This window comes from Eschrichtius robustus, chromosome 3 (assembly GCF_028021215.1).
Source record: "Eschrichtius robustus isolate mEscRob2 chromosome 3, mEscRob2.pri, whole genome shotgun sequence".
NCBI classification, from domain to species: domain Eukaryota; kingdom Metazoa; phylum Chordata; class Mammalia; order Artiodactyla; family Eschrichtiidae; genus Eschrichtius; species Eschrichtius robustus.
In genome coordinates this window covers 111,170,157-111,197,449 of record NC_090826.1, presented here as the reverse complement: position 1 = coordinate 111,197,449, position 27,293 = coordinate 111,170,157, and the positions used below count along the sequence as shown (strand labels likewise).

Genomic DNA, 27,293 nt, shown 5'->3' with positions numbered 1-27,293 from the left:
ATTTGAACAATCCTCTGGGCTTTCTTAAAGGTGAAGAAATCCAAAGAGGTTAGTTGGGAGAAATTAGGTAGGAGCAGGTGGTATAACACTTTTGGGCGGTATGAGCAAAATGCTTGATTTCTGTTGAAAATCTAGAGTCTGGGCTGCCAGCTCCTCTTAGTTATGGTAGCTCATGCTATGCTCTTAGTGAATTCCTTTTGGCCTGAAGTAAAACAGTTTTATAAAGGTCACAGGAATCTGACTGCTGGATGTTCGTTATTTGAGGGAGCAAAGCAGTGAAAGGAGGACCCTAGAGGTCACCACTTTACTGAACGTGTCTAAGTGTCATGATGGGAAGTCATCTGAGATGATCTGCTCACTTCCCTCAGTCCATTTTAGAAGAAGAAAAGAGACTTTGCTTGGCAAGCCATGAATAAATGGGAAATGCATTGTAAGAAAAACTTGAGGTAAAGAGAAAGGTGTCACTACGTAGCCAGACCCTTTTGAAACCAGTATGGGCATCAAAATGGTCACCAGATCAAGTGCAACTAGGAAGGCAGTTTTAGAAGTCAAGGAAGGTGAAAGATAGAAAAGGGTCGCCTTCCCCAATCAAGAAAGGGGAATTTTGATTACAAGTTACAGAACCTCCCAAATGCCCCCACTGCCATAAACCACGGAAACGGAGAGCTAAGGCAGGGCCTCTGTGAGTCATGAGAACGTAATCCATTGAGGAGATCCTGGAGCAGGACATTTCTTGTTTTCAGAGTCCTTGCCAAGCCAGTTATAGATGGATTTGCATTTTGGTTGGGAAATGATTGGACCAGGCCAGTTTTGGCAGCGCCCCTTCCTCCTAGGTGGGACAGCAAGCCCCAGTGAATAGGTCCTCTGTTGCATCACAGCCATCCTCCTGCTACTGTAGTCCCAATTGAACTTGGAGAACGTGGTGAGTAGGATTCTTTAGTTCAAATTTGTTCTTCAGCTTCTGAATGTAGCATTTATCCTGGAGACAGCAAATTTGATGGGTCCAAAGTTACCATCATGGGTTTAATGCTACTTATTGGATGGGAACTTGCAATTTGGGCACAAAGTTATATTGTATTGATTAGATTTCTGATACCTTGTTTGAATTCTTGTATTGAAGAAGAAATTAATAGGAAATTTTGACATGAAAGATAAAGAATAAAGTATTTTCCCTTTCCTATGCCTTTGTGGTGTCCCTCTGCTGTGATGTTAGAGGCATTTATCTTAGAAGGTGTGAGGTCCTTACATTCTTCCTGATTGTCCTTTGCTCTGTATATGTCATTCTGTTGGTACCTCATGAGAGAAGATGATGATAGCAATTGCTTGTGAGCTTGCCCAGGAGTTTAGAACTTGTGTTGGCCTTTTTTGAAGATGTTGTTTTCATTAAAAAAAAAAGAAATAAAAGTAAAAACACCTGCTTGTTTCTTTCAAATAAAGATATTTTCTTTGGAAAAGTTGTGTGAGAAAAGAAAAGATTTTCTCTGGGGTGATGTATCGATTTGCTAAAGCGCGAGAGAGAAGTCAGAAATTCTTTAAAAGGTATTAAAGATATTAAAGCCCATGCTTAGAGATTGCCGAGATAGTATCTGTTGTTATTACACAAGCTTTTCCGCTCCTCTCTGTAAGAATTCCTTCTTGTGAACACGGTCATATACTTTCTTTCAGATATTAAGACTCCAGAAAGATGTCTTCTGAACAGCAGCAGTGCAAGCAGCCTTGCCAGCCACCTCCAGTGTGCCCACCGAAGTGCCCTGATCCTTGCTCACCTCCCAAGTGTCCAGAACCTTGCCCACGTATAAAGTGCCCTGAGCCATGGCCACCTCAGCAGTGCCAGTAGAAATGCCCTCCTGTGCCACCTCCCCAACAATGTCAGCAGAAGTGCCCACCCAAGAACAAGTAACAGCTTCAGCGTTTATATGGATCAGGAAAGGATAAGGACAATTGGCTCACCGAGTTCCACAGCTCTACCTTCATCTTCTCTTTAAAGCCTATCATGGATACAGAAGAAGCTTCTCCACCCTTCAGCCTGCAGTATGCGTGCGGTGATTCCTGTCCGTCAGAGGCTTCCTATCTGAGGCTGCGTTATACCGCTTCCCTCTGAGACGTACCCGAGAAAGCGTCACAGAGCCTCAGAAGGAAGAGCAGCAGCTCTCCTCCTGGGCGCCCTCTGAGGAATCTGTTGATGTCTTCTGTGTCTGTCTGTCACCTGGACAGGGGTTCCTACCAGCTGAGCATTTGTTCCTTATCCTCCACGTCTTGAATAAAATACAATTCTTTTGTTTGATGGTAAAAATATTTTCTTTCTTTTACAACCAGCTTTTTGCTATACCATATCATAATTTTGGTTGATTTCTATCCTTCTTTGACCCCACATTTCAGGCTCTCACAAGACGTTTTATCTGAGTTTTGAGTCCTATCGATGATTATTTCTGAATAATTTCAAATCCAGGTTATTTTTTTAAAAATTATTGCTTGATTGATATGAGGAAGAAATTATTTAACTCCTCAGGATTTGAATCCCTTATTAAAATGTAGGGAAAATCACATTTAGAGTGCCCACTTTCTTATGCTCAGAAACTAAATGAATCTGTGTAATTCAGTTAGCACAATGATGGACACATAATTAGCATTTTGTGAGGTGGCCCATCATCACTGTCTGCTTCATCATCACCATCACTACCATCACCACCATCACCACCACCGCCATGTTTGCTCCAGCAGGAAAGTGGCTCAGACATACCTAGTACAGAAAACAGGGAGATTCTGAAACTCTATTACCCTTTCATATTCTGTGTTCATTTTCTTTTCCAATTTAACTGTATTTTTAAAAAACATCTTTATTGGAATATAATTGTTCTACTATGGTGTGCTAACTTCTGCTTTACAACAAAGTGAATCAGCCATACATATACATATATCCCTATATCTGCTCCCTTTTGCATCTCCCTTCCTATCCCATACCTCTATGTGGTCACAAAGCACCGAGCTGATCTCCTTGTGCTATGTGGATGCTTCCCACTAGCTATTGATTTTACATTTGGTAGAGTATATATGTCCATGACACTCTCTCACTTCGTCCCAGCTTACCCTTCTCCCTTCCCTTGTCCTCAAGTCCATTCACTAAGCCTGTGTCTTTAATCCTGTCCTTCCCCTAGGTTCTTCACAATTTTTTTTTCTTTTTTTACATTCCATATATATATTATCATACGATATTTGTTTTTCTCTTTCTGACTTCCTTCACTCTGTATGACAGACCTCAGGTCCATCCACCTAATTACAAAAAACTCAATATCTTTTCCTTTTATGACTGAGTCATATCCCATTGTATATATGCACCACATTTTCTTTATCCATTCATCTGTCGATAGACACTTAGGTTGCTTCCATGTCCTGGCTATTGTAAATAGAGCTGTGATGAAGATTGTGGTACATGACTATTTTTGAATTATGGTTTTGTCAGGGTATATGCCGAGTAGTGGGATTGCTGGCCCATATGGTAGCTCTATTTTTAGTATTTAAGGAACCTGTACACTGTTCTCCATAGTGGCTGTATCAATTTACACTCCCACCAAGAGTGCCACAGAGTTCCCTTTTCTCCACACCCTCCTCAGCATTTGTTATTTGTAGATTTTTGATGATGGCCATACTGACCAGTGTGAAGTAATACCTCATTATAGTTTTGATTTGCATTTCTCTAATGATTAGTGATGTTGAGCAGGCTTTTATGTGTTTGATTTCAATCTGTATATCTTTTTTTTGAGAAATGTCTATTTAAGTCTTTGGCCCATTTTTGGATTGGTTTGTTTGTTTTTTTGCTAATGAGCTGCATGTGCTGCTTGTAAATTTTGGAGACTAATCTGCTGTCAGTTGCTTCGTTTACAAATATTTCCTCCCATTCTGAGGGTTGTCTTTTCGTCTTGTTTATGGTTTGTTTGTTGTGCAAAAGCTTTTAAGTTTCATTTGGTCCCATTTGTTTATTTTTGTTTTTATTTCTGTTTCCCCAGGAGGTGGGTCAAAAAGGATCTTGCTGTGATTCTTTTCATAGAGTGTACTGCCATTGTTTTCCTCTAAGAGTTTGATAGTGTCTGGCCTTACATGGAGGTCTTTAATCCATTTTGAGTTTATTTTTGTTTATGGTGTTAGGGAGTGTTGTAATTTCACTCTTTTACATGTAGCTGTCCAGTTTTCCCAGCACCACTTATTGAAGAGGCTGTCTTTTCTCCATTGTATATTCTTGCCTCCTTTATCAAAAATAAGGTGACCATATGTATGTGGGTTTATCTCTGGGCTTTCTGTCCTGTTCCATTGATCTATATTTCTCTTTTTGTTCCAGTACCATACTGTCTTGATTACTGTAGCTTTGTAGTATAGTCTGAAGTCCAGGAGCCTGATTCCTTCAGTTCCATTTTTCTTTCTCAAGTTTGCTTTTGCTCTTTGGGGTCTTTTTTGTTTCCATAGAAACTGTGAAATTTTTGGTTCTAGTTCTGTGAAAAGTGCCATTGGTACTTAGATCAGTGTTGCATTGGATCTGTAGATTGCTTTGGGTAGTATAGTGATTTTCACAATGTTGAATTTTTAAAAATATGAAAGTACTAATCACTAAATGCATTGACATGAAAATGTACAAAATTGGATAGTTAGGAGTACATGTTGGGCAGCAAAGGGTAATATGGCAGGTTGAGGGGACTGGAGGGTTGAAGGAGAAGACAGAAAATGAGCATGAAAATACATTTTTAAAATTACTGTCTTTTAAAGACCTAAAGCACATCTGGAAAGAGTAGAAGAAAGAAAAGAGATCAGAGCTAAGTTTATAATTCACCTAGATTTCAGACCTTTAGTGCTCTGATCCTCTCTCCCCTCCCCAAACCTACTCTCAGTCACTTATACGTGATGGTTTGAGTCTTAAATGGTATCTTCCATTTCTTTCTGGTTTCACACAATTTAAATCTGATATTTATTGTTGAAATAAAAAGTATTTATTTTCCTGATAAAGGAATTTTAAGCATATGACAGCAGTCTAGGGGAGTGTTGGGGTCAGGTGATATGGGACATCCTGATTCTATTAAAAATGTGTTACCAAGTTCTACAGTAACATAAAGCCAGTGTTGAAAACTTCCTAAATGAGACAGGGCTGCTCACCAGCCATGACCCATAAAGAAAAGTTTCAGTGCCCAAGGGGGCAGAGGATAGTTCAGGTTCAGGACTGAAAAGGCAGAAATGAAATCTTTTGCCAGGGTTGGAGAACATACTAGGGCATTGTTTTTGGAACTTCAGTTATTCCCTAAAGGCTCATTATATTTGTTATAATTACACATCACAAGTATCATGTAATATTGATAATTTTTACTTTAAATTCACTTTAAACTAACTTTTTGAATTTCTAATTTAATTGGCCATAGGGAGTCAAGTGCATGAAATGGCAGAAGAAATATTCAATTTACATATATGTATGTACATATGCATATATATATATGAATAGAGAGAGAGACACACACACACAGCAAGAGAGAGAGAGAGAGAAGAGACAGAGAAAGAGACAAATATAGAGAGAGAGATTAGGAAGGCTGGAAAGTCCAAAATATGCAGGGCCAACCCTAGCTGGAAGGCCATCAGGCAGGGGAATTGTCTCTTACCTGGATGGGGGAGGGGTCAGGCTTTTGTTTTATTCAACAGACTCTATGAGGCCTACCCACTTACAGAGGGCAAACTCCTTTCCTCAGGGCACTGATTTAAATATCACTCTCATCCAAAAGCATCCTTAGAGAAAAAGCCCGAAAAAAGATAGACCAAATATTTCAGCAACCTGTTCCAGTCAAGTTGACCCATAAAAAATATCAAAAATTCCTTCCAGCACATGGACAAACTGTATAAAGAAAGTAGAGCAGGAAATAGGTTAATTTCACGTATATTCCACTGTGATCAATATGGAAGAATCTACAGATAGGTTAAAATTATAGTAAAATTATTATGAACGATTAAGAAGTAGTGTATGAATGGCAATTAACATCAACGACCGAATTATTAATAAAGTGATTTCAACTGTCTCTTGAATTTACCCCTAGATTTGATGTGAATCAATGTGCTTAAATAATTCATAAATAATTAATAGATTTAAAACTCGTTATTTGAATGGCATTGCCTATTAGATAGGGTTTTCCAATGATTTCAAAGAGACAGGAAGCCAGAAAATTTAAACACTCGTCTGAGCTTTCTTCAAAAGTTGAAGAATCCAAAGAGGTCCTTTGGGGGAAATTAGGTAAGAGCAGGTGGGATGTCACGTTTGGGAGGTATGAGTAAAAGGCTTGGTTTCTATTGTAAGTCTAGGTTCTGATCTGCCAGCTGATTGGAATTATGGTAGGTGATGCTACACTCCTAGTGAATTCCTTGTGGCCGGAAGTGAAAGAGATTTATAAAGTTCATAGGAATCTGACTGTTGGATGCTGTTAATCTGAAGGAACAAAGCAGTGAAAGGAGGGCCCTAGAGGTCACCACTTTACTAAACGTATCTAAGTATCATGATGGGAAGTCATCTGAGATCATCTGCAAACATCTCTCAGTCCATTTTAGAAGAGGAGAAGAGATTTCACTTAGCAAGCCGTGGATCAAGGCGAAATGTATTGTAAGAAGGACTTGAGGTAAAGGGAAAGGTGTCACCAGGTAGCCAGGCCATTTTCAAACCAGTATGTACAACAAAATGGCCACCAGATCAAGTGCAACTAGGCAGGCAGTTTTAGAAGTCAAAGAAGGGGAAAGATAGAAAAGGGTCATCTTCCCCAATGAAGAAAGGGAACACTTGCCTACAAGTTAGAGAACCCCTGAAATTCTCCCACTGCCATAAACCACTGAAACGGAGAGCTAAGGCAGGGACTCTGTGAGTCAGGAGAACATCATCTAGTGAGGAGATCCTGGCGCAGGACATTTCCTGTTTTCAGAGTCCCTGTCAAGCCAGTTATGGATAGATTTGCATTTGGGTTGGGAAATGACTGCACGAGGCTAGTTTGGACAGCTCCGCTTCCCCTTGGGTGGGGCAGCAAGCCCCAATAAAAAGGTCCTCTGCTGCACGACAGCTATCCTCCTGCTACTCGAGTTCCGATTGACTTTGGAGAACCTGGTGAGTCTGATTCTTCAGTTCAAATTAGTTCTCGGGCCCCCGAATGTTGAGTTTATGCTGGAGACAGCAAATTTAATGGGTCCAAAGTTATGATCATGGGTATAATGCTACTTAGTGGATGGGAACTTGGAATATGGGCCCAATGTTATATTGTATTTACTAGATTTCTGATAGCTAGTTTGAATTCCTCTATTGAAAAAGAAATTAATAGGAAATTTTGACATGAAGGGATAAAGAGCAAAGGGTTTACCTTTTTTTATACCTTTTCCTTGGACCTCCACTGTGATTTCAGAGACATTTATTTTAGAAGGTGTGAGGCTCCTACATTCATCCTGATTGCCCTTTGCTCTGTACAAAGTCATCCTGTCGGGTCCTCATGAGAGAAAATGGTGACAGGAATTGCTTCTGAGCTTGCCCAGAATTTTAGAACTTTTGATAGCCTTTTAAAAATATGTTGTTTTCATAAAAAAAAAAAAAAAGAAAGAGAAATAAAACTGAAAACATCGCTTGTTTCTTCAAAACAAAGATATTTTCTTTGGAAAAGTTGTATGAGAAAAGAAAGTTTTCTCTGGGCTGATGAATAGGTTTGCTAACGAACGAGAGAGATGTCAGAAATTCATTAAAAGGTATTAAAGAGATTAAAACACATGCTTAGAGATTGGAGAGATACTGTCCGTTTGTGTTACACAAGCTTTTGCTCTTCTCTATGTAGGGATTCCTTATTGTGAACACGGTCATATACTTTCTTTCAGATATTAAGACTGCAGAAAGATGTCTTCTCAAGAGCAGCAGTGCAAGCAGAAGTGCAAGACACCTCCAGTGTGCGTAACTAAGTGCCCTGATCCTTGCTCACCTAAGAAGGATTCAGACCCTTGTCCACCTAAGCCGTGCCAGCAGAAATGCCCTCCTGGGACACCTATCCAGCAATGCCAGCAGAAGTGCCCACCCAAGGAAAAGTAACAGCTTCAGCTTTTATCTGCATCTGGAAAGGATAAGGGCAATCGGCTCACCTAGCTCCACAGCTCCGCCTTCATCTTGTCTTCAAAGCCTATCATGGATACAGAAGAAGCTTTCCACCCTTCAGCCTGCAGTATGCGTGTGGTGAATCCTGACGGTCAGAGGTTTCCTATCTGAGTCTGCTATGCCACTTCCCTCTGGAGGTACCTGAGAAAGTACCACAGAGCCTCAGGAGGAAAAGCAGCAGCTCACCTCCTGGGGGCCCTCTGAGGATTCTCTCGCTGTCTTCTGTGTCTGTCTGTCACCTGGGCAGCGGTTTCTACCGGATGAGCAATTGTTACTTATCCTCCATTTCCTGAATAAAATACATTTCTTTTTGTGATGGTTAAAGTATTTTCATTCTTTTAAAACCTGCTTTTAGCAATATTATATCATAATTTTGGTTGATTTCTATCCTTCTTTGATCTCAATTTTCAGGCTCTCACAGTCAGTGTTATCTGAATTTAGAGTTATATCGATGATTGTTTGTATATAATTTCAAATCCAGGTTATTTTCTTAATTATTGTTGATTGATCTGGGGAACAAACTTTTTAACTCCTCAGAAGTTCAATCCCTCTACTAAAATGTGGGGAAAACCACATTTACAGTGCCTACATGCTTAGGCATAAAATTTACATGAATGTGTGTAATTCAGTTGCCACAATGCCGGGCACATAATTGGCATTTGAGAGGTGGCCGATCATCATTGCCTCTGTCATCATCACCGTCACCACCATCACCACCACCACCATGTTTGCTCCGGCAGGAAAGAGGCTCAGACATACCTAGTACAGCACAGAAAGAGAATCTTAAACAATATTACACTTTCATATTCTGTGTTCCTTTTCTTTTCCAACTTAACTGTATTTATAATCTGATATGACACATTAAATGCTTTGGGAAATATTGGGATATTGTGCATAAAATTATAGTAGTTCTGAAAACATGGGTAGTACAAATAATGGGAAGTTTAAAGTGTCCTTATCAGGCAAAGCGCTGCCTGCTCTCCATGTGAACAACATGCTCTTCTTACTGTGAAACTCAACAACCTCAGGGTCTTATGATACTTTTTCGCCTCTGAAGTTACTTTCTTGATTGATTTGACCCCACCTTTGAGGTCCACTGGGGTTTCCAATGTTTATCTAGATTTACAAAATGACTGTTGCTATGCAGCTTGTTTTCTAAGTGCTTAGCTTAGTGGTCCAGTAAGCTGTGAATAGGGAGGTGTTCTTTAAGCATATCTCTTCTTGTGGCCCTAGAAGTAAAGGAGTCCAAGATGCCAGAAATGCAGAAGAAAAAGTTCCACAGATTACTGCCCAAAGCTCATCAGAGTATTACATGAGTGAGAAATCAACACTGATATTTGGGAGTTGTCTCTACTTTAGTTAGTGTTATTTGACCTGACAGAGAATTTAGTTCTGTGAGGTGTGATGCTCCTGTAGAAATCTTAAAATTAGGGCATTGGCTTAAGAGTCTGGAGGTATTTGGCAAGGAATCTGATATTGGAAGCCATAAATGTGGTGATACATTTTATTCAATGGCAAAATGTTTGCAGTAATGGTTGTCCATGGTATCCTGAGAGGCAGACTAAATGTTGGTCACTTGTTGACTTGACCAGGGTATGTCAATAGACATATGTTCAGGAAAAACTTGCTAGTTGGCAGGTCGGAAATTTAAAAAAATGAAAAGGAAAAAATAAAGCCCAGATATTCAAAACCTTGTTGAATTAGGAAACGCAACACTTGTAAGCCCTAAAGAGTAAGAGATGAGATTAGAAGTGTTTTGTAAAAAAATAATTAATTAATTAATTAATTAATTTTTGGCTCTGTTGGGTCTCCGTTTCTGTGCGAGGGCTTTCTCTAGTTGCGGCAAGCAGGGGCCACTCTTCATTGCGGTGCACGGGCCTTTCCCTCTCGTGGACGCTCTTGTTGCAGAGCACAGGCTCCAGTCGCGCAGGCTCAGTAGTAGTGGTTCACGGGCCTAGGTGCTCCGCGGCATGTGGGATCATCCCAAACCGGGGCTCAAACCCGTGTCCCCTGCATTAGCAGGCAGATTCTCAACCACTGCACCGCCGGGGGAGCCCTAGAAGTGGTTTTGAACTTGAAGCCCAATTTCAGTTGACCGTAACAATAGAGAAAAGGTATAGATACAGAAGTTGTAGTCTTTCCACCTGTGTGCAAGGGAGCCTCATGGTAATTGAATTATGTTCAGGGATCAAGGCAGCAATTTAATCAGGCCAGAAAATTACTTCCAGAAAAGGACCCGAGTGAGGTCTCTAGCACATAGTAATGATTGGAGGAACGAATTATGTCAGGTGCCTACTAAGTGTTTGAGGGAATTGACAACTAAATAAACTATACGCCAAAACGAGAAAGACTGATTTTTCAAGAATTGTATAACGACTTTCCAGCCCTCCTTTCCCCACTTTCCACCCCACCTACTTCAGATGTGGTCAGTAGAGGTGATTAAAAGTGAATATCCACTATGAGGTGGATACAGGGCCCCAGAGAATAATGGATAAGGGAAGCTCTCTCAGAGAATAGTATCAGAGCCTAAGAGAGGCAAGGAGGAGAAGGAACACAGAGCTTCTCAAACGTTGTTACTCTTTTGTATGATGGTTATTCTTTCATCTTTCCCCTCCAGTTTTATTGAGGTATAATTGATTAAATTGTACACATTACGGTGTATAATGTGACGATTTGACATATGTGTACTTTGTGCAGTGATTTACACCATAGGTTACATAATACATTAATTACTTCAACAGTAGCCATTTAACTGTGTGTATGGCTGAGTGTTTGCCTGTGTGTGAGTGTGTGTGTGTGTGTGTGTGTGTGTATGTGTGTGCGTTTGTGTTTGGTGAGAATGCTTATGGTGTACTTTCTCAGCAAGTTTCAAGTACACAACACAGTGTTAATATCAAGACTCACCATGCTGTACCTCAGACTCCCAGAGCTTATTCATCGTAGGACTGCAGACTTGTACCCTTTGCCCAACATCTTCATTGTTCCCACATCCCCCAGGCCCTGCTGACCACCATTCTACTCTCTGTTTCTGTGACATCCCTGACTTTGGCAACATAATCCTAAATAAACATTGGCTCAAAGAAGAAATAACAAATACATATAAAATACTTTGTGATGAATGAAAATGAAAAGAAAACATAGAAGAACTTTAAGGATCAATGTAACGCAGTGCATAGAGAGCAACTTACGGCTGGAGGCAGGTGTTTTACAGAAGATAAAAGATCTCAAATCAGTAATCTGAGAGACATGTATGCATGTGTGTGGGTTTATGAAAATCGAAAACTCCTAACACTAAAAACAGCAAAATATAAGCAGTGATTATTTTTGGCCGTTTAATAAACATGCTTATTTTTGAACAGCTTTATGTTTTCCCCATTATATTATATGAGGTAATATTTTTATAACAATTTATCATAATATTTAAAAAAGATGTAGTAGTCACTGAAGATGTGGCTGAGATGGAGGGAAAGTTTATGTCCTGGACTTCTGGCGCATGCCCAGCTGGTGACTCTTTCACAGGTTTCAGGTGTCTCCTCTTTCTCTTCCTCTCCTCCTCATTGTTCTCTTCTTCCTCCTTTCCCATTATAAAACCACATTCCTGAAAATCTTCCTGATTATTTGACCAAGACAAGTTACTAGGCCACTTCTTCCTCCTGACTGCAGGAAGAATTATGAAAGATATTAAAGGACTATTACTAAATGCATGGGCAACATTTCAAAGTACTAAATTGAACAGTTAAGGTGTATATATTGGGCAGCAAAGGTAATATGGCCGGTGGAGGGTTCTGGGGTGTTGAAGAAGAAGACAGAGAATAAATAGTGAAACACTTTTTTCTATTACTGTCTTCAAAGCCATAAAGCATGTTTGGAAAGAGCAGAAGAAAGCAAGTATATCAGATGAGCCCTAAGTCCATATTTCATCTAGATTTCAGACCTTAGTGCTCTGATCTTCTCTCCCCTCCCAACCCCACTCTCAATCACTTATATGTGATGCTGTGGGTTTTCAATGATATCTTATATCTATTTTTGGTTTCACACAATTGAAATCTGATATTTACTTATGGAATACAACAGTTTTATTTCCTGATACAGGAATTTTAAGCCCACGAGGGCAGTCTAGGGAAGTGTTCTCCTCAGGTGAGGTAGGATATCCTGACTCCATTAAACATGTGTTCCCACATTCTACAGTAACATTAAGTGAGAGTTACAACTTTATTCCTAAGCGAGACATGGCTCTTCACCAGCCATGGCCCATCACGAGAAGCTTCAGTGCCCAAGGGGACAGCATAGAAAAGAGTAGTGTTCAGGCCCTGGATAGAAGAGAGGAACTGTAGAAGAACCGTTGACAGCTAAATCTCTGAAAAGGCAGAAAGGAAATCTTTGGAGAACATGCTAGGACACTGTTTCCCGAACTTCAGTTATTCGCTGAAACCTCATTATATTTGTCATCATTCCACACCACATGTATTACATAACATTAATAATTTTTAATTTAACTTCACTTTATAATAACTTTGAAAATTTTTAATTTAGTTGGCCATAGTTAACCACGTACATGATACGGCAGATGAAATATTTAAATTATATATTACAGCATATGTGTACATATATACGTACAGAAATATGTTACAGAACGAGAGGGACAGAGGGAGAGAGAGAGAGAGAGAGAGAGAGAGAGAGAGATATTACAAAGTTTGGCAAACTCAAAATCTGCAGAGCTGAAACGCTGCTGGAAGTCGATCTGACGGGGGAATTATCTTTTACCTGGGTGAAGGTCAGCCTTGTTCTATTCAGGCCATCAGTGGATTGGATGAGGACTTCCCACCTTATACAGGGCAACCGCCTTTACTCAGGTCACTGATTTAAAAAATACTCTCATCCAAAAGAATCTGTACAGGAGCACCCAGAATAATGTTTGACCAGATAACCATGGACCCTGTGCCACTGAAGCTGACCCATAAATTAACCATCAAAACTTCCTTCCAGCACAGTAACAAATTGTATGAAGAAAATAGAGCAGGAAATAGGTTTATTTGACATACGTTCCACTGTGACCAAAATGGAAAATGTAAAAACTAAGTTAAAATTATAATAAAATTGTTATTAATGATTGAAAAACTGTATATGAATGGCAATGAACTTCAGTGACTGCATTTTTAATAAAGTGATTTCAACTTCCTGTTAAATTTATCCCTAGATTTGCTGTGAAACAACATGTGTTTAAATAATTCATAAATATTAAATACATATAAAATTAGTTATTTGAATGGCATTGCATATTGGGATTCCCAATAATTTCAAAGGGACAGGAAGCCAGAAAATTTGAACAATCCTCTGGGCTTTCTTAAAGGTGAAGAAATCCAAAGAGGTTAGTTGGGAGAAATTAGGTAGGAGCAGGTGGTATAACACTTTTGGGCGGTATGAGCAAAATGCTTGATTTCTGTTGAAAATCTAGAGTCTGGGCTGCCAGCTCCTCTTAGTTATGGTAGCTCATGCTATGCTCTTAGTGAATTCCTTTTGGCCTGAAGTAAAACAGTTTTATAAAGGTCACAGGAATCTGACTGCTGGATGTTCGTTATTTGAGGGAGCAAAGCAGTGAAAGGAGGACCCTAGAGGTCACCACTTTACTGAACGTGTCTAAGTGTCATGATGGGAAGTCATCTGAGATGATCTGCTCACTTCCCTCAGTCCATTTTAGAAGAAGAAAAGAGACTTTGCTTGGCAAGCCATGAATAAATGGGAAATGCATTGTAAGAAAAACTTGAGGTAAAGAGAAAGGTGTCACTACGTAGCCAGACCCTTTTGAAACCAGTATGGGCATCAAAATGGTCACCAGATCAAGTGCAACTAGGAAGGCAGTTTTAGAAGTCAAGGAAGGTGAAAGATAGAAAAGGGTCGCCTTCCCCAATCAAGAAAGGGGAATTTTGATTACAAGTTACAGAACCTCCCAAATGCCCCCACTGCCATAAACCACGGAAACGGAGAGCTAAGGCAGGGCCTCTGTGAGTCATGAGAACGTAATCCATTGAGGAGATCCTGGAGCAGGACATTTCTTGTTTTCAGAGTCCTTGCCAAGCCAGTTATAGATGGATTTGCATTTTGGTTGGGAAATGATTGGACCAGGCCAGTTTTGGCAGCGCCCCTTCCTCCTAGGTGGGACAGCAAGCCCCAGTGAATAGGTCCTCTGTTGCATCACAGCCATCCTCCTGCTACTGTAGTCCCAATTGAACTTGGAGAACGTGGTGAGTAGGATTCTTTAGTTCAAATTTGTTCTTCAGCTTCTGAATGTAGCATTTATCCTGGAGACAGCAAATTTGATGGGTCCAAAGTTACCATCATGGGTTTAATGCTACTTATTGGATGGGAACTTGCAATTTGGGCACAAAGTTATATTGTATTGATTAGATTTCTGATACCTTGTTTGAATTCTTGTATTGAAGAAGAAATTAATAGGAAATTTTGACATGAAAGATAAAGAATAAAGTATTTTCCCTTTCCTATGCCTTTGTGGTGTCCCTCTGCTGTGATGTTAGAGGCATTTATCTTAGAAGGTGTGAGGTCCTTACATTCTTCCTGATTGTCCTTTGCTCTGTATATGTCATTCTGTTGGTACCTCATGAGAGAAGATGATGATAGCAATTGCTTGTGAGCTTGCCCAGGAGTTTAGAACTTGTGTTGGCCTTTTTTGAAGATGTTGTTTTCATTAAAAAAAAAAGAAATAAAAGTAAAAACACCTGCTTGTTTCTTTCAAATAAAGATATTTTCTTTGGAAAAGTTGTGTGAGAAAAGAAAAGATTTTCTCTGGGGTGATGTATCGATTTGCTAAAGCGCGAGAGAGAAGTCAGAAATTCTTTAAAAGGTATTAAAGATATTAAAGCCCATGCTTAGAGATTGCCGAGATAGTATCTGTTGTTATTACACAAGCTTTTCCGCTCCTCTCTGTAAGAATTCCTTCTTGTGAACACGGTCATATACTTTCTTTCAGATATTAAGACTCCAGAAAGATGTCTTCTGAACAGCAGCAGTGCAAGCAGCCTTGCCAGCCACCTCCAGTGTGCCCACCGAAGTGCCCTGATCCTTGCTCACCTCCCAAGTGTCCAGAACCTTGCCCACGTATAAAGTGCCCTGAGCCATGCCCACCTCAGCAGTGCCAGTAGAAATGCCCTCCTGTGCCACCTCCCCAACAATGTCAGCAGAAGTGCCCACCCAAGAACAAGTAACAGCTTCAGCGTTTATATGGATCAGGAAAGGATAAGGACAATTGGCTCACCGAGTTCCACAGCTCTACCTTCATCTTCTCTTTAAAGCCTATCATGGATACAGAAGAAGCTTCTCCACCCTTCAGCCTGCAGTATGCGTGCGGTGATTCCTGTCCGTCAGAGGCTTCCTATCTGAGGCTGCGTTATACCGCTTCCCTCTGAGACGTACCCGAGAAAGCGTCACAGAGCCTCAGAAGGAAGAGCAGCAGCTCTCCTCCTGGGCGCCCTCTGAGGAATCTGTTGATGTCTTCTGTGTCTGTCTGTCACCTGGACAGGGGTTCCTACCAGCTGAGCATTTGTTCCTTATCCTCCACGTCTTGAATAAAATACAATTCTTTTGTTTGATGGTAAAAATATTTTCTTTCTTTTACAACCAGCTTTTTGCTATACCATATCATAATTTTGGTTGATTTCTATCCTTCTTTGACCCCACATTTCAGGCTCTCACAAGACGTTTTATCTGAGTTTTGAGTCCTATCGATGATTATTTCTGAATAATTTCAAATCCAGGTTATTTTTTTAAAAATTATTGCTTGATTGATATGAGGAAGAAATTATTTAACTCCTCAGGATTTGAATCCCTTATTAAAATGTAGGGAAAATCACATTTAGAGTGCCCACTTTCTTATGCTTAGAAACTAAATGAATCTGTGTAATTCAGTTAGCACAATGATGGACACATAATTAGCATTTTGTGAGGTGGCCCATCATCACTGTCTGCTTCATCATCACCATCACTACCATCACCACCATCACCACCACCGCCATGTTTGCTCCAGCAGGAAAGTGGCTCAGACATACCTAGTACAGAAAACAGGGAGATTCTGAAACTCTATTACCCTTTCATATTCTGTGTTCATTTTCTTTTCCAATTTAACTGTATTTTTAAAAAACATCTTTATTGGAATATAATTGTTCTACTATGGTGTGCTAACTTCTGCTTTACAACAAAGTGAATCAGCCATACATATACATATATCCCTATATCTGCTCCCTTTTGCATCTCCCTTCCTATCCCATACCTCTATGTGGTCACAAAGCACCGAGCTGATCTCCTTGTGCTATGTGGATGCTTCCCACTAGCTATTGATTTTACATTTGGTAGAGTATATATGTCCATGACACTCTCTCACTTCGTCCCAGCTTACCCTTCTCCCTTCCCTTGTCCTCAAGTCCATTCACTAAGCCTGTGTCTTTAATCCTGTCCTTCCCCTAGGTTCTTCACAATTTTTTTTTCTTTTTTTACATTCCATATATATATTATCATACGATATTTGTTTTTCTCTTTCTGACTTCCTTCACTCTGTATGACAGACCTCAGGTCCATCCACCTAATTACAAAAAACTCAATATCTTTTCCTTTTATGACTGAGTCATATCCCATTGTATATATGCACCACATTTTCTTTATCCATTCATCTGTCGATAGACACTTAGGTTGCTTCCATGTCCTGGCTATTGTAAATAGAGCTGTGATGAAGATTGTGGTACATGACTATTTTTGAATTATGGTTTTGTCAGGGTATATGCCGAGTAGTGGGATTGCTGGCCCATATGGTAGCTCTATTTTTAGTATTTAAGGAACCTGTACACTGTTCTCCATAGTGGCTGTATCAATTTACACTCCCACCAAGAGTGCCACAGAGTTCCCTTTTCTCCACACCCTCCTCAGCATTTGTTATTTGTAGATTTTTGATGATGGCCATACTGACCAGTGTGAAGTAATACCTCATTATAGTTTTGATTTGCATTTCTCTAATGATTAGTGATGTTGAGCAGGCTTTTATGTGTTTGATTTCAATCTGTATATCTTTTTTTTGAGAAATGTCTATTTAAGTCTTTGGCCCATTTTTGGATTGGTTTGTTTGTTTTTTTGCTAATGAGCTGCATGTGCTGCTTGTAAATTTTGGAGACTAATCTGCTGTCAGTTGCTTCGTTTACAAATATTTCCTCCCATTCTGAGGGTTGTCTTTTCGTCTTGTTTATGGTTTGTTTGTTGTGCAAAAGCTTTTAAGTTTCATTTGGTCCCATTTGTTTATTTTTGTTTTTATTTCTGTTTCCCCAGGAGGTGGGTCAAAAAGGATCTTGCTGTGATTCTTTTCATAGAGTGTACTGCCATTGTTTTCCTCTAAGAGTTTGATAGTGTCTGGCCTTACATGGAGGTCTTTAATCCATTTTGAGTTTATTTTTGTTTATGGTGTTAGGGAGTGTTGTAATTTCACTCTTTTACATGTAGCTGTCCAGTTTTCCCAGCACCACTTATTGAAGAGGCTGTCTTTTCTCCATTGTATATTCTTGCCTCCTTTATCAAAAATAAGGTGACCATATGTATGTGGGTTTATCTCTGGGCTTTCTGTCCTGTTCCATTGATCTATATTTCTCTTTTTGTTCCAGTACCATACTGTCTTGATTACTGTAGCTTTGTAGTATAGTCTGAAGTCCAGGAGCCTGATTCCTTCAGTTCCATTTTTCTTTCTCAAGTTTGCTTTTGCTCTTTGGGGTCTTTTTTGTTTCCATAGAAACTGTGAAATTTTTGGTTCTAGTTCTGTGAAAAGTGCCATTGGTACTTAGATCAGTGTTGCATTGGATCTGTAGATTGCTTTGGGTAGTATAGTGATTTTCACAATGTTGAATTTTTAAAAATATGAAAGTACTAATCACTAAATGCATTGACATGAAAATGTACAAAATTGGACAGTTAGGAGTACATGTTGGGCAGCAAAGGGTAATATGGCAGGTTGAGGGGACTGGAGGGTTGAAGGAGAAGACAGAAAATGAGCATGAAAATACATTTTTAAAATTACTGTCTTTTAAAGACCTAAAGCACATCTGGAAAGAGTAGAAGAAAGAAAAGAGATCAGAGCTAAGTTTATAATTCACCTAGATTTCAGACCTTTAGTGCTCTGATCCTCTCTCCCCTCCCCAAACCTACTCTCAGTCACTTATACGTGATGGTTTGAGTCTTAAATGGTATCTTCCATTTCTTTCTGGTTTCACACAATTTAAATCTGATATTTATTGTTGAAATAAAAAGTATTTATTTTCCTGATAAAGGAATTTTAAGCATATGACAGCAGTCTAGGGGAGTGTTGGGGTCAGGTGATATGGGACATCCTGATTCTATTAAAAATGTGTTACCAAGTTCTACAGTAACATAAAGCCAGTGTTGAAAACTTCCTAAATGAGACAGGGCTGCTCACCAGCCATGACCCATAAAGAAAAGTTTCAGTGCCCAAGGGGGCAGAGGATAGTTCAGGTTCAGGACTGAAAAGGCAGAAATGAAATCTTTTGCCAGGGTTGGAGAACATACTAGGGCATTGTTTTTGGAACTTCAGTTATTCCCTAAAGGCTCATTATATTTGTTATAATTACACATCACAAGTATCATGTAATATTGATAATTTTTACTTTAAATTCACTTTAAACTAACTTTTTGAATTTCTAATTTAATTGGCCATAGGGAGTCAAGTGCATGAAATGGCAGAAGAAATATTCAATTTACATATATGTATGTACATATGCATATATATATATGAATAGAGAGAGAGACACACACACACAGCAAGAGAGAGAGAGAGAGAAGAGACAGAGAAAGAGACAAATATAGAGAGAGAGATTAGGAAGGCTGGAAAGTCCAAAATATGCAGGGCCAACCCTAGCTGGAAGGCCATCAGGCAGGGGAATTGTCTCTTACCTGGATGGGGGAGGGGTCAGGCTTTTGTTTTATTCAACAGACTCTATGAGGCCTACCCACTTACAGAGGGCAAACTCCTTTCCTCAGGGCACTGATTTAAATATCACTCTCATCCAAAAGCATCCTTAGAGAAAAAGCCCGAAAAAAGATAGACCAAATATTTCAGCAACCTGTTCCAGTCAAGTTGACCCATAAAAAATATCAAAAATTCCTTCCAGCACATGGACAAACTGTATAAAGAAAGTAGAGCAGGAAATAGGTTAATTTCACGTATATTCCACTGTGATCAATATGGAAGAATCTACAGATAGGTTAAAATTATAGTAAAATTATTATGAACGATTAAGAAGTAGTGTATGAATGGCAATTAACATCAACGACCGAATTATTAATAAAGTGATTTCAACTGTCTCTTGAATTTACCCCTAGATTTGATGTGAATCAATGTGCTTAAATAATTCATAAATAATTAATAGATTTAAAACTCGTTATTTGAATGGCATTGCCTATTAGATAGGGTTTTCCAATGATTTCAAAGAGACAGGAAGCCAGAAAATTTAAACACTCGTCTGAGCTTTCTTCAAAAGTTGAAGAATCCAAAGAGGTCCTTTGGGGGAAATTAGGTAAGAGCAGGTGGGATGTCACGTTTGGGAGGTATGAGTAAAAGGCTTGGTTTCTATTGTAAGTCTAGGTTCTGATCTGCCAGCTGATTGGAATTATGGTAGGTGATGCTACACTCCTAGTGAATTCCTTGTGGCCGGAAGTGAAAGAGATTTATAAAGTTCATAGGAATCTGACTGTTGGATGCTGTTAATCTGAAGGAACAAAGCAGTGAAAGGAGGGCCCTAGAGGTCACCACTTTACTAAACGTATCTAAGTATCATGATGGGAAGTCATCTGAGATCATCTGCAAACATCTCTCAGTCCATTTTAGAAGAGGAGAAGAGATTTCACTTAGCAAGCCGTGGATCAAGGCGAAATGTATTGTAAGAAGGACTTGAGGTAAAGGGAAAGGTGTCACCAGGTAGCCAGGCCATTTTCAAACCAGTATGTACAACAAAATGGCCACCAGATCAAGTGCAACTAGGCAGGCAGTTTTAGAAGTCAAAGAAGGGGAAAGATAGAAAAGGGTCATCTTCCCCAATGAAGAAAGGGAACACTTACCTACAAGTTAGAGAACCCCTGAAATTCTCCCACTGCCATAAACCACTGAAACGGAGAGCTAAGGCAGGGACTCTGTGAGTCAGGAGAACATCATCTAGTGAGGAGATCCTGGCGCAGGACATTTCCTGTTTTCAGAGTCCCTGTCAAGCCAGTTATGGATAGATTTGCATTTGGGTTGGGAAATGACTGCACGAGGCTAGTTTGGACAGCTCCGCTTCCCCTTGGGTGGGGCAGCAAGCCCCAATAAAAAGGTCCTCTGCTGCACGACAGCTATCCTCCTGCTACTCGAGTTCCGATTGACTTTGGAGAACCTGGTGAGTCTGATTCTTCAGTTCAAATTAGTTCTCGGGCCCCCGAATGTTGAGTTTATGCTGGAGACAGCAAATTTAATGGGTCCAAAGTTATGATCATGGGTATAATGCTACTTAGTGGATGGGAACTTGGAATATGGGCCCAATGTTATATTGTATTTACTAGATTTCTGATAGCTAGCTTGAATTCCTCTATTGAAAAAGAAATTAATAGGAAATTTTGACATGAAGGGATAAAGAGCAAAGGGTTTACCTTTTTTTATACCTTTTCCTTGGACCTCCACTGTGATTTCAGAGACATTTATTTTAGAAGGTGTGAGGCTCCTACATTCATCCTGATTGCCCTTTGCTCTGTACAAAGTCATCCTGTCGGGTCCTCATGAGAGAAAATGGTGACAGGAATTGCTTCTGAGCTTGCCCAGAATTTTAGAACTTTTGATAGCCTTTTAAAAATATGTTGTTTTCATAAAAAAAAAAAAAAAGAAAGAGAAATAAAACTGAAAACATCGCTTGTTTCTTCAAAACAAAGATATTTTCTTTGGAAAAGTTGTATGAGAAAAGAAAGTTTTCTCTGGGCTGATGAATAGGTTTGCTAACGAACGAGAGAGATGTCAGAAATTCATTAAAAGGTATTAAAGAGATTAAAACACATGCTTAGAGATTGGAGAGATACTGTCCGTTTGTGTTACACAAGCTTTTGCTCTTCTCTATGTAGGGATTCCTTATTGTGAACACGGTCATATACTTTCTTTCAGATATTAAGACTGCAGAAAGATGTCTTCTCAAGAGCAGCAGTGCAAGCAGAAGTGCAAGACACCTCCAGTGTGCGTAACTAAGTGCCCTGATCCTTGCTCACCTAAGAAGGATTCAGACCCTTGTCCACCTAAGCCGTGCCAGCAGAAATGCCCTCCTGGGACACCTATCCAGCAATGCCAGCAGAAGTGCCCACCCAAGGAAAAGTAACAGCTTCAGCTTTTATCTGCATCTGGAAAGGATAAGGGCAATCGGCTCACCTAGCTCCACAGCTCCGCCTTCATCTTGTCTTCAAAGCCTATCATGGATACAGAAGAAGCTTTCCACCCTTCAGCCTGCAGTATGCGTGTGGTGAATCCTGACGGTCAGAGGTTTCCTATCTGAGTCTGCTATGCCACTTCCCTCTGGAGGTACCTGAGAAAGTACCACAGAGCCTCAGGAGGAAAAGCAGCAGCTCTCCTCCTGGGGGCCCTCTGAGGATTCTCTCGCTGTCTTCTGTGTCTGTCTGTCACCTGGGCAGCGGTTTCTACCGGATGAGCAATTGTTACTTATCCTCCATTTCCTGAATAAAATACATTTCTTTTTGTGATGGTTAAAGTATTTTCATTCTTTTAAAACCTGCTTTTAGCAATATTATATCATAATTTTGGTTGATTTCTATCCTTCTTTGATCTCAATTTTCAGGCTCTCACAGTCAGTGTTATCTGAATTTAGAGTTATATCGATGATTGTTTGTATATAATTTCAAATCCAGGTTATTTTCTTAATTATTGTTGATTGATCTGGGGAACAAACTTTTTAACTCCTCAGAAGTTCAATCCCTCTACTAAAATGTGGGGAAAACCACATTTACAGTGCCTACATGCTTAGGCATAAAATTTACATGAATGTGTGTAATTCAGTTGCCACAATGCCGGGCACATAATTGGCATTTGAGAGGTGGCCGATCATCATTGCCTCTGTCATCATCACCGTCACCACCATCACCACCACCACCATGTTTGCTCCGGCAGGAAAGAGGCTCAGACATACCTAGTACAGCACAGAAAGAGAATCTTAAACAATATTACACTTTCATATTCTGTGTTCCTTTTCTTTTCCAACTTAACTGTATTTATAATCTGATATGACACATTAAATGCTTTGGGAAATATTGGGATATTGTGCATAAAATTATAGTAGTTCTGAAAACATGGGTAGTACAAATAATGGGAAGTTTAAAGTGTCCTTATCAGGCAAAGCGCTGCCTGCTCTCCATGTGAACAACATGCTCTTCTTACTGTGAAACTCAACAACCTCAGGGTCTTATGATACTTTTTCGCCTCTGAAGTTACTTTCTTGATTGATTTGACCCCACCTTTGAGGTCCACTGGGGTTTCCAATGTTTATCTAGATTTACAAAATGACTGTTGCTATGCAGCTTGTTTTCTAAGTGCTTAGCTTAGTGGTCCAGTAAGCTGTGAATAGGGAGGTGTTCTTTAAGCATATCTCTTCTTGTGGCCCTAGAAGTAAAGGAGTCCAAGATGCCAGAAATGCAGAAGAAAAAGTTCCACAGATTACTGCCCAAAGCTCATCAGAGTATTACATGAGTGAGAAATCAACACTGATATTTGGGAGTTGTCTCTACTTTAGTTAGTGTTATTTGACCTGACAGAGAATTTAGTTCTGTGAGGTGTGATGCTCCTGTAGAAATCTTAAAATTAGGGCATTGGCTTAAGAGTCTGGAGGTATTTGGCAAGGAATCTGATATTGGAAGCCATAAATGTGGTGATACATTTTATTCAATGGCAAAATGTTTGCAGTAATGGTTGTCCATGGTATCCTGAGAGGCAGACTAAATGTTGGTCACTTGTTGACTTGACCAGGGTGTGTCAATAGACATATGTTCAGGAAAAACTTGCTAGTTGGCAGGTCGGAAATTTAAAAAAATGAAAAGGAAAAAATAAAGCCCAGATATTCAAAACCTTGTTGAATTAGGAAACGCAACACTTGTAAGCCCTAAAGAGTAAGAGATGAGATTAGAAGTGTTTTGTAAAAAAATAATTAATTAATTAATTAATTAATTTTTGGCTCTGTTGGGTCTCCGTTTCTGTGCGAGGGCTTTCTCTAGTTGCGGCAAGCAGGGGCCACTCTTCATTGCGGTGCACGGGCCTTTCCCTCTCGTGGACTCTCTTGTTGCAGAGCACAGGCTCCAGTCGCGCAGGCTCAGTAGTAGTGGTTCACGGGCCTAGGTGCTCCGCGGCATGTGGGATCATCCCAAACCGGGGCTCAAACCCGTGTCCCCTGCATTAGCAGGCAGATTCTCAACCACTGCGCCGCCGGGGGAGCCCTAGAAGTGGTTTTGAACTTGAAGCCCAATTTCAGTTGACCGTAACAATAGAGAAAAGGTATAGATACAGAAGTTGTAGTCTTTCCACCTGTGTGCAAGGGAGCCTCATGGTAATTGAATTATGTTCAGGGATCAAGGCAGCAATTTAATCAGGCCAGAAAATTACTTCCAGAAAAGGACCCGAGTGAGGTCTCTAGCACATAGTAATGATTGGAGGAACGAATTATGTCAGGTGCCTACTAAGTGTTTGAGGGAATTGACAACTAAATAAACTATACGCCAAAACGAGAAAGACTGATTTTTCAAGAATTGTATAACGACTTTCCAGCCCTCCTTTCCCCACTTTCCACCCCACCTACTTCAGATGTGGTCAGTAGAGGTGATTAAAAGTGAATATCCACTATGAGGTGGATACAGGGCCCCAGAGAATAATGGATAAGGGAAGCTCTCTCAGAGAATAGTATCAGAGCCTAAGAGAGGCAAGGAGGAGAAGGAACACAGAGCTTCTCAAACGTTGTTACTCTTTTGTATGATGGTTATTCTTTCATCTTTCCCCTCCAGTTTTATTGAGGTATAATTGATTAAATTGTACACATTACGGTGTATAATGTGACGATTTGACATATGTGTACTTTGTGCAGTGATTTACACCATAGGTTACATAATACATTAATTACTTCAACAGTAGCCATTTAACTGTGTGTATGGCTGAGTGTTTGCCTGTGTGTGAGTGTGTGTGTGTGTGTGTGTGTGTGTGTATGTGTGTGCGTTTGTGTTTGGTGAGAATGCTTATGGTGTACTTTCTCAGCAAGTTTCAAGTACACAACACAGTGTTAATATCAAGACTCACCATGCTGTACCTCAGACTCCCAGAGCTTATTCATCGTAGGACTACAGACTTGTACCCTTTGCCCAACATCTTCATTGTTCCCACATCCCCCAGGCCCTGCTGACCACCATTCTACTCTCTGTTTCTGTGACATCCCTGACTTTGGCAACATAATCCTAAATAAACATTGGCTCAAAGAAGAAATAACAAATACATATAAAATACTTTGTGATGAATGAAAATGAAAAGAAAACATAGAAGAACTTTAAGGATCAATGTAACGCAGTGCATAGAGAGCAACTTACGGCTGGAGGCAGGTGTTTTACAGAAGATAAAAGATCTCAAATCAGTAATCTGAGAGACATGTATGCATGTGTGTGGGTTTATGAAAATCGAAAACTCCTAACACTAAAAACAGCAAAATATAAGCAGTGATTATTTTTGGCCGTTTAATAAACATGCTTATTTTTGAACAGCTTTATGTTTTCCCCATTATATTATATGAGGTAATATTTTTATAACAATTTATCATAATATTTAAAAAAGATGTAGTAGTCACTGAAGATGTGGCTGAGATGGAGGGAAAGTTTATGTCCTGGACTTCTGGCGCATGCCCAGCTGGTGACTCTTTCACAGGTTTCAGGTGTCTCCTCTTTCTCTTCCTCTCCTCCTCATTGTTCTCTTCTTCCTCCTTTCCCATTATAAAACCACATTCCTGAAAATCTTCCTGATTATTTGACCAAGACAAGTTACTAGGCCACTTCTTCCTCCTGACTGCAGGAAGAATTATGAAAGATATTAAAGGACTATTACTAAATGCATGGGCAACATTTCAAAGTACTAAATTGAACAGTTAAGGTGTATATATTGGGCAGCAAAGGTAATATGGCCGGTGGAGGGTTCTGGGGTGTTGAAGAAGAAGACAGAGAATAAATAGTGAAACACTTTTTTCTATTACTGTCTTCAAAGCCATAAAGCATGTTTGGAAAGAGCAGAAGAAAGCAAGTATATCAGATGAGCCCTAAGTCCATATTTCATCTAGATTTCAGACCTTAGTGCTCTGATCTTCTCTCCCCTCCCAACCCCACTCTCAATCACTTATATGTGATGCTGTGGGTTTTCAATGATATCTTATATCTATTTTTGGTTTCACACAATTGAAATCTGATATTTACTTATGGAATACAACAGTTTTATTTCCTGATACAGGAATTTTAAGCCCACGAGGGCAGTCTAGGGAAGTGTTCTCCTCAGGTGAGGTAGGATATCCTGACTCCATTAAACATGTGTTCCCACATTCTACAGTAACATTAAGTGAGAGTTACAACTTTATTCCTAAGCGAGACATGGCTCTTCACCAGCCATGGCCCATCACGAGAAGCTTCAGTGCCCAAGGGGACAGCATAGAAAAGAGTAGTGTTCAGGCCCTGGATAGAAGAGAGGAACTGTAGAAGAACCGTTGACAGCTAAATCTCTGAAAAGGCAGAAAGGAAATCTTTGGAGAACATGCTAGGACACTGTTTCCCGAACTTCAGTTATTCGCTGAAACCTCATTATATTTGTCATCATTCCACACCACATGTATTACATAACATTAATAATTTTTAATTTAACTTCACTTTATAATAACTTTGAAAATTTTTAATTTAGTTGGCCATAGTTAACCACGTACATGATACGGCAGATGAAATATTTAAATTATATATTACAGCATATGTGTACATATATACGTACAGAAATATGTTACAGAACGAGAGGGACAGAGGGAGAGAGAGAGAGAGAGAGAGAGAGAGAGAGATATTACAAAGTTTGGCAAACTCAAAATCTGCAGAGCTGAAACGCTGCTGGAAGTCGATCTGACGGGGGAATTATCTTTTACCTGGGTGAAGGTCAGCCTTGTTCTATTCAGGCCATCAGTGGATTGGATGAGGACTTCCCACCTTATACAGGGCAACCGCCTTTACTCAGGTCACTGATTTAAAAAATACTCTCATCCAAAAGAATCTGTACAGGAGCACCCAGAATAATGTTTGACCAGATAACCATGGACCCTGTGCCACTGAAGCTGACCCATAAATTAACCATCAAAACTTCCTTCCAGCACAGTAACAAATTGTATGAAGAAAATAGAGCAGGAAATAGGTTTATTTGACATACGTTCCACTGTGACCAAAATGGAAAATGTAAAAACTAAGTTAAAATTATAATAAAATTGTTATTAATGATTGAAAAACTGTATATGAATGGCAATGAACTTCAGTGACTGCATTTTTAATAAAGTGATTTCAACTTCCTGTTAAATTTATCCCTAGATTTGCTGTGAAACAACATGTGTTTAAATAATTCATAAATATTAAATACATATAAAATTAGTTATTTGAATGGCATTGCATATTGGGATTCCCAATAATTTCAAAGGGACAGGAAGCCAGAAAATTTGAACAATCCTCTGGGCTTTCTTAAAGGTGAAGAAATCCAAAGAGGTTAGTTGGGAGAAATTAGGTAGGAGCAGGTGGTATAACACTTTTGGGCGGTATGAGCAAAATGCTTGATTTCTGTTGAAAATCTAGAGTCTGGGCTGCCAGCTCCTCTTAGTTATGGTAGCTCATGCTATGCTCTTAGTGAATTCCTTTTGGCCTGAAGTAAAACAGTTTTATAAAGGTCACAGGAATCTGACTGCTGGATGTTCGTTATTTGAGGGAGCAAAGCAGTGAAAGGAGGACCCTAGAGGTCACCACTTTACTGAACGTGTCTAAGTGTCATGATGGGAAGTCATCTGAGATGATCTGCTCACTTCCCTCAGTCCATTTTAGAAGAAGA

At 39.7% G+C, this 27,293-nt stretch overlaps 1 protein-coding gene and 1 pseudogene across 1 annotated transcript; both read left to right on the top strand.

Moving 5' to 3' along the window:
• Positions 1-1,684: 1,684 nt before the first annotated feature.
• On the top strand, positions 1,685-1,900 carry LOC137761291 (small proline-rich protein 2E-like; annotated as a pseudogene).
• A 13,238-nt stretch (positions 1,901-15,138) lies between these two features.
• Positions 15,139-15,354, top strand: LOC137761290 (small proline-rich protein 2E-like). The gene is given in 1 exon segment (XM_068538206.1): positions 15,139-15,354. A coding segment is annotated over 1 exon segment (216 nt).
• Positions 15,355-27,293: the final 11,939 nt, after the last annotated feature.